The sequence below is a fragment of the Malaclemys terrapin genome, chromosome 3, assembly GCF_027887155.1.
Source record: "Malaclemys terrapin pileata isolate rMalTer1 chromosome 3, rMalTer1.hap1, whole genome shotgun sequence".
NCBI lineage: Eukaryota > Metazoa > Chordata > Testudines > Emydidae > Malaclemys > Malaclemys terrapin.
Window position 1 is genome coordinate 92,903,774 of NC_071507.1, and position 8,825 is coordinate 92,912,598.

Sequence of the window (8,825 nt, forward strand, 5' to 3'; positions counted from 1 at the left end):
GGAGCCAGAGAGAGCGACACTTCCCCCCACCTTGTGTGTGAGACCATAGGTACTCCCTCCAGCACACCCTCCCCCCCCCCAAATACACCCTCCCACTTTGTTTGAATTGTTTCAATAAATAGATTGGGCTACTTTGGGGCTAGTTTTTAAGTCACTTTGGGCTATTAATGCAGTAGAAATCTGGGAACCCTGAAACTCCCCCAGGGGACAGGACCTGACCAAAACCACTCTAGGATCTCTATTCCCAGACTATTTACTGGGTTGTGACAGGCCACAAACATTTACAAATGGGTTGTGAGCCCAGAAAGGTTGAGAACCTCTGTCTTATACTAGTTATCTAACAGAGACTGTGAAAACTTCTTTTGGAGAGAAAAATCTACTACCCATGCTGAAGCATGCAACAGTCTGACCAATATTAAATAATTTATTGCTCAATGTTAGCAAACTCACGGGCTATTATCTACCATCTATTTTCTAAACAAGCTAATAAAGAAGCTAACAAAACACATGGTCACCATCAAATGCCAGCTGCCAATATCCTGAATCTTCACGCCAGAACATGGTACAGAAACAAACAATTTTTGCTCTCGTGAGTGACCTCCAGCTCATAGACAGAGGTGGACATCTTGTTGGACCTTTGGACCTTTCTGTGGCATGTGATACCACTGAGCACCAACTACTGTTATCCCACCTCCAAAAGTTTGCAGGGGTGAAAAGAAGTACAGTGAAATGGCTTTCTTCTTCTCAGACCAAACACAGAGGGTTTTTGTAATTGTAATTGGTAACAGTTCCTCTACCTCCAGAGCTCTCACATGTGGAATCCCACAAGCCTTAAACCTCTCCCCATCTTACTTGATATCTTTAGGAAACCACTAGTGGAGACTGTGTGACAACTTTAGCTTAAATACCAGGAATACTCAAATGACACCAAGGTTTACATTTCCTTTACATAGAACAAAACCAGCATTCTCTCCAGGCTATCCCCCAGCATTTGGCCAAGAACAACATTTGAATGAAGAGCAGTTGACTGAACCTGAACCTAGACAAAATGAAGATGATGATATTAGAAAGCAAGAATCACTCTGGAGAATTTACTTCTTTCCCCTCCGTTGAGGGCATATGCCTTCAGACTGTTAAATTTGTTCAGTCTTGACATCCTTATAGATTCTTCTGCCACTGGATGGCCAAATAGAGATATGGTGGCAAACAAGCCCTCTTCCATCTGTGGCTGGTCAGGAAACTGTGCCTCAAGATATCAAACCCAGTCCTGGCAATGCATTTGAGACATCTAGGCTTCATTACTGTAATTCATTATGCTTAGGACTGAAGTCACAAATATTGAAAAAGTTCCGTTTGGTACAGAATGCAGCCACCATCTGCTGAGCAGCACAGCTGGCCATGAGCAAATCATCCAGTCCCTGCATTGGCTCTCCACTGAATAGACTCCAGTTCAAGTCCTCTGCCATGATATTCAAAGCCTTCCATGAGATTGGCCCAAGCTAGCAGGAAGACCACATCTCCCTTTACCACCATGACCTCTTGTGACTGCTATGCCTCACCAGAACACTGAAGCTGTCAAGAAATAGGGGAAAGTCATGAACACAAGAGAGGAAACTTTCTTAAGGGATGGAGCCAAACTATGGAATCCACTCCTGCAAAAGATAATGACCACAGGTCGCATCAGATTCAGAACTAAATTCCAAACAAATTTCTTGACTTAGTTTTTCTTCAATAATTCTTCACAAGGATAATAATAATAATAGTCTATAATATAAACAAACACGTTACTCCTAATTACAGAGGAAGGAAAATGGAGAGAGATTGTATGTTTGATTTTTAAATACCTATGCAGTGATGGGTGCAATATAAGAACCTATAGAGAGAGTAAATCTGCCTGCAAATTATGCACATAACTGCATTTCTGTGCATGTAACTTGAAAAAAAAAAGGCCTTATTTCTGTCTACATATTGGAATCCTGTATATTATTTAGGAGAAAAGGAACATAGGCATTGCTATGTTGGATCAAATAATAATATGTATTAATTATAATAGTATTAATTATATTACAGTATAATTATTATTATCCCTCAGTAGGATATCATAGGGATTTTTTTCACCTTCACAACATACAAGATCTTTAAGCATAAAGAGGGGAAAGGTACCATCAAAAATTTATTCCCATGAGTCACCAATAAATCCTGACCACAAACTGACTCTGTAGGTTTGGGTAGTCAAAAGTTTTGTTAAACTGTCTACAGAACTTCTGCATTTTAGGGGCTCCAATGTACTGGTTCTCTTTTTGACTTAATATTCTCACAAAGCCTACGAGCACTGGCTTCTGGAGATCACTAATCATGATGTTTTGCACACCTACTGTATTCCTGAGCTGCTCATTCATACTCTGAGGGACTGCTCCAAGTGCTCTTGTAATCATCTTTGTTCTGTTTTCCATCATCATTCCACTTTGTGGCAGAGTTCGTCATACTTTTCCATTTCTCTTCCTGTTTCTTTTTTGTTTCTTCTGCTGGTATGGCAATATCAATTAACATGGTCTTGTTAATTGGTTTATTATTTATGTATTGGTTTGCTATAGTGCCTACAATGTGCTAAGTACTTTCCAAGCATACAAGAAGAGATGGTCCTTATCTTGGGGAGCTTAGTCGTGTACATAGAGCATTGGACAGATGGGTTATTATATATCAAGTTTAGAAAATACATCTATTTACTTGTTCTGGAAGTTTCTCAACTGAGGTTAAAATGGGTGTGGATAATCCTCAATATCAACTTTGGTTCTTTGCCTCCTTGCTTACAGGTGGTGCAATAATGTTTTCTGAAAGGAGAATATTGGGGGAATAAGGGGAATGAAAATGGCAAGCAGAATTACTTGCAAGTAAATTTCCTTTATCAACTTAATAAAGGAAAGTTATTGCTGCTTGTCTGATATCATAAAGTATGCTATTGGTAAAGCATTGGCCACCGCGAATGATGGTCTGTATATGCCATATGAAAGTATGAGGTGGAATATTGTTCAGAATATTTAAGCAGGTTCTTTTCTCGGCAAATACAAAAATAAAAGGGGTGGTAGACTGTTGTGCACCACTTGTGCATACCCTCTTTGACTCCTCCTCTGTGAGCAACTGAAAATTCAAAGTACACACATCCTGGATACACAGACTTCCTATATTGCATATAATTTCTAATATTTATTTAAAAATCACCATTACTTCACTACTTATGTTTTTCCTTTCCAAAATCATTTCTTTTCAACATTAAAATGGTTATCACCCGCTTAACTACTGGGAAATGTTTAAAAGCTGCTAAGAAACTTAGGAATCTAAGCCATGGTTGCAAAAGTGACCTAGGCCCAGATCCTCAAAGGCACCTAAATACCCTTCAGAATCAGGGCCTTAGGAACAAGTCTAATTGAAAGTCAATAGGACTTAGGTGCCCATGTACCTAAGTTACTTTTGAAAATGGAATTTAGGCTTCTAAGCCACTTAGGCACTTTTGAAAATATTGTTCTTCCCCCAGTCTGCCGTCTCTTTAGGGGCAGAGTGCTGCCCTCTGATAATAATTATAAGTCAACCCCCCCCCCGCCCCCCGAGTAATATATATTTCCACCTTTTATTCAGAGACAGTATTATCGCTTTACTTTTTACTCTGCATATACGTTGTTGATTCTAAAACTGTTGTCTTGCTGTACATTTTGCTTTAGGCTACTCATATAGCTCTACATGATGATGAAAAGATGGATGTAATTACTGGTCTGAGACAGAAGACCTTCTATGGAAGGCCGAACTGGGACACTGAGTTCAGGCAAATAGCAGAAAATCATCCTAGGTAAGGCAGGTTGGCTTCTAGCCTTATTATGTAATTCTTTCTCAACATAAACAGTGGGAGGGCAAATCTTTTAAAATGACCCTTTTAAAATAATTTAGTTTTTTGCTATGTGGAAAGAAGATTTATGTTTAATGAAGCTTTTAATGAAGAAATCTCAGAAAGAGAATGCCAATAAAATCTAATTTTTGGATAAGAAAATCTAATATTTATAAGTATTTCAATATCCTGGCCTTTGCCAGATATAATTGAAACACACAATCCAATTACAGTTCTGCACAAAGGACAAAGTAACATTAATTTCCCTTGAAGACGGTTATTAAAGAGATAAACTGTGATTTTTTTTTCTTATGATGTCAAGGATATGTTTGTTCTCCCAAAATATTTGGCTACCGTTGTAAGACTGTGCTGTTCTGTCATTAGTTCATCTCTGCTGGCAAAGACAGTTCATTTGAACCTGGTGGATTTGCTAGTGGTCTGAGAAAAGCTTCTTTGTTCCTGGAAGCCTTTGAAGAAAGAATTTGAAATATTTTTCTGTTCATCACCAGAAAATTCTGGAATCTTTGTGATTCTTTTCCATTTCCAAATATTTACCTGTTAATACAAGCTAAAGTCCTGCATTCAGGAGAAAGGGTTGAGAAAGGAAAAGGGGAAAAGCATTTTTTTATGAATGAAAAACTAAAATGCTGGAAGGGAAGAGAGAAAAGAGTAAGCTTCAAGAATACCAAAACATTGAAAAAATATCAGTAATAGAGAAACAAACTGATAGAGGTAAAGATGAATACAAATCAGGAAATAAGAAGGAAGATTAAAAAATGGGCAAAGGGCTGACAATAGAAAATATAATTTTTTCCTTTTTATTATTTGTGAAATATTGCTACTACAAAATCATATTTTTAAAATTTAGGCTTGCAGTCAAATTTAACTTGCAGTCTAAACTTTATTATTTGACAATATCCAAAATATAGCTAATATCTTCAAGAAAGACTTTCTGTGCTGCTTTTCACGCACAGAGTAGAAGGTGATGGTGAGAAGTCCTGAATGTTATGATGCTTTCTTAAGAATCCAGCACTGAAGTTTTGGGAACGTGAATTTGGGTCGTAATGGGCCTTTCAGTCTGACATCGATCCAAGGCAAGATAATGGAGTGGCTGATACAGGACACAATTAATAAAGAATTAAAGGAGGGTAATATAATTAATGCCAATTAACATGGATTTTTGGAAAACAGATCTGGTAAAACTAACCTGATATCTATTTTTATGAGATTACAAGTTTGGTTGACAAAGTTAATAGTGTTGATGTAACAGACTTCTATAAGGCATTTGACTTGCTATCACACAACATTTGGATTAAAAAACTAGAATGATATAAAATTACCATGGCACACATTAAGTGGATTGAAAGCTGGCTAACTGATAGGTCTCAAAATATAATTGTAAATGGGGAATCATCATCAAGCAGGTGTTTCTAGTGGGGTCTCGCAGGGATCATTTCTTGTCCCTGTGTTATTTAACATTTTTATCAATAATCTGGAAGAAAACATAAAATCATTCCTGATAAGTATGCAGACGATGAAAAAATTGGGGGAGTGGTAAATAATGATGAGGACAGGTCATGGATACAGAGTGATGTGGCTTGATAAGCTGGGAACAAACAAATATATGGCTAACTGTAAATTAATACAGGTAGGAAAAAAGAATGTAGACTACACTTACACGATGGGGGACTCTGTCCTGGGAAGTAGCAACTCTGAAAAAGATTTCGGGGTCGTGGTGGATGGTCAGCTGAACATGAGCTTCCATTGCGATGCTGTGGCCAAAAAGGCTAATGCGATCCCTGCATGCATAAAGAGAGGAATCTTAAATAGGAATAAAGAGGTTATTTTAACTTTGCATTTGGCCCTGGTATGACCACCGTTGGTATACTGTGTCCAGATCTGGTGTCCACAATTCCAGAAGGATGTTGATAAATTGGAGAAGGTTCAGATAAAAGCCATGAGAATGATTAAAGGATTAGAAAACATGCATTATAGTGATAGATTCACAGAGCTCAATCTATTTAGCTTAACAAAGAGAAGGTTAAGGGTGACTTGATCACAGTCTGTAAGTATCTACAAGGGGAACAAATATTTGATAATGGACTCTTCAGTCTAGCAAAGCATAACATGATCCAGTAGCTGGAAGTTGGAGCTAGACAAATTCAGACTAGAAATAAGGTGTAAATTTTCAAAAGTGAATGTAAATAACTATTGGAGCAATTTACCAAGGTGTCATAGTGGATTCTCCATCGCTGGCAATTTTAAAATCAAGGTTGGATCTCTTTGTAAAAGATATGCTGTAGTTCAAAAGGAATTATTGCGGGGAAATTTTATGGCTTGTGCTATACAGGAGATCAAATTAGATGATTACAATGGTCCCTATGAATCTATGAATTTGCTTGTGAGCCTCAGTTTATACATTTAAGGTCAAATGTGAACTCTTTAAAGGAATAAGTGCATAAGAGAAACATTTTATTGGACCTGTATGGGGCAAAAACTGCAGCTCCTCCATGCTCTCTGCATGTGCAGATGATTCAGGATGCAGAGGAACTGGCATGGTTCTGCTGTGTGTGGGTAAAGGGGTAGCTAGATTTCATGAGGTAACCAGACTCAGGGCTGATTCTAGGGGCAGACAAACAGGGCCATCGCCCTGGGCACCAGCTTCCAGGGGACGCTGGACTGCTAGGCTCCCCCTCCCCAACTCATTGGCCAACTGTGTTTTAGGTTTTCTTTGCCTGACTGTTAGGGGAGGGTGGGTGCCAAAAATGTTTTCTGCCCTGGCCAGCAAAATGACTAGGGCTGTTCCTGACTAGGGTCTACACCCCTTTATACCACTAAGTCCAAGTCCACATGGACTCCCTTCTGTGCAATGAACAGAGTCTCTTTGCAGATGGAGTAGGGATGGTGGTGTATCTACTACACCAGGGGTTCTCAAACTTCATTGCACCACGACCCCCTTCTGACAATAAAAATTACTGCATGATCACAGGATGGGGGACCGAAGCCTTCGGCCCTGGGCCCCAGCAAGTCTAAGCCAGCCTTGGCAAATGGGATTGTGACCCACTTTGGGGTCCTGACCCACAGTTTGAGAACTGCTGTACTACACCATGAATCCACCATTCACAGCTGCTACAGAGTACAGAGCCAGGACTGTCCAGCTAGAGACTGGGGCAGCAGCAGCAGCCAATCAGATTCTTAGCCATTCCAAGATCTTATAGGTGCAATTATTCGTGCAAACATTTTGGAGCTCCAGTTTCCACTTAGGCATAGGTATGCTTTGGAAATTCAGTGGTGGGCACATGTTCTTGGTACAGTTTTAACACTTCTGCAACACTGTTTTTGTGGTTAGAATTCACTTGAACCTCATTTGCACTTTCCTTTGAGAAAGCTTATTGGGAGCAAACATCAGTTGCACCTCATTGCTGCAGATTTAGCTTCCTGCTCTAATGGCACAAATTCTGAAAATTTACTCCAATAGGTGCACAGCTAATGAGTGTGTACTTTATATGTTTAATGGATATGTGCAGTGTCTTTTTAAAAGCAAACCCTCAAACAATGATATATTCTATTGTGCAGAAAATAGCTATTTTTCTATTGTCTGTAACATCATTGCCTAGATATTTGCAAACTTGGGCATGCACTTATTCTTCTATGAGGACTACTTACATGTCAAGTTTCAAAATTCAGCTGATTTTAAATTATGTCTGTGGGCAAAAATGTGTATTTTTTTCAATCTTCATAGAACTTAAAAATAACTGCAGGGATTTTGTGCATTTTTTTAAAATATCTCCACTTAGAGACAAAGAATGGAAAATTTCAGCCCATGGAGTAGGGCTTTTTTTATTTTTGGAAAACTATGACAATGTGAAAACAGAAAATTATCATTAAAAACATTTTTTTGCAACCTCAGCCAGGGCCGGCTCCAGACACCAGCTTAACAAGCAGGTGCTTGGGGCGGCCAAGGGAGAGGGGCGGCACCTGCGGCAATTCGGGGGTGGCAGGTTCCTCACTCCTTCTAGGAGCGAAGGACCTGCTGCTGAACTGCCACCGCCGATCGCGGCTTTTTTTTTTTTGCTTGGAGCGGCAGAAATGCTGGAGCCGGCCTTGATCTCAGCTATAGCAATCCAGTTGAACACTGTAATAAAATGTAATAAACACTAAAGAAGAATTAAAAATAAAAATAGTTATAAAATAATACTTTGTGAAACGAACACAGGCAAAACTTTTAAAATGCATTTGTCAAAAGGCCATTTTAAAAGAGTCAAACAAAACTGAGATGTGGTTTATTTGTTTTGTTCTGTTATCTTTTTGTTATTGCTGCAGCAACAGCATCGGTGTATTCTTCTGTGGACCCAAAGCTCTCTCCAAGATCCTTCAAAAGAGGTGCAACTTGTATTCATCAGCTGATCCTAGGGGTGTTCAATTTCACTATAACAAGGAAAGTTTCTAAACAGTATTTTTGAAATTTTATAATTGATATCATTGTACTGTATGCTTTTTCAATGAAATCAGTGGGAGTTAGGGGTCTAAATATAGTTGAGGATTTGGGCCCAAGTGTCTTTATAATTCAGGGTTTTTAAAAAAAATTAAAACTAAAAGCATAAAAACCCCACAGAATTTACATAAGTTAGTAGAAGATGCAGCTCTGCTCTATTTTAAAAAAACAAAAGCAAAAATATATTAGATCTGTACTGAGGTGTAAAACACAGTTCATAAGGATCATATAATGCATTTACCCATCCATGCAATAAAACTGTGAAGCAGAAAACATCCCAAGTGTGTTAGCAGTTGAATAAGACAAATGACAATATTATATATGTACAAACACATGGAAAAATATTCACTAGAGAAGACAAAACTATATAGACAAATAAACACATAAGGATAAAAATTATATCCCAGAGGACTATAGGAATATTTTATAAATCTCCTGTTTGGGGATGGAGTT

The 8,825-nt window shown here is 38.5% G+C and overlaps 1 protein-coding gene across 1 annotated transcript in view; it reads left to right on the top strand.

Moving 5' to 3' along the window:
• NOX3 (NADPH oxidase 3) overlaps positions 1–8,418 on the top strand; it is a 47,863-nt gene extending 39,445 nt beyond the window's left edge. The window contains exons 12-13 of the mRNA XM_054023640.1: positions 3,717–3,841; positions 8,201–8,418. Coding sequence (XP_053879615.1) covers positions 3,717–3,841; positions 8,201–8,327 — 252 coding nt within the window. The 3' untranslated portion in view covers positions 8,328–8,418. The remainder of the gene's footprint in view (positions 1–3,716; positions 3,842–8,200) is intronic.
• Positions 8,419–8,825: the final 407 nt, after the last annotated feature.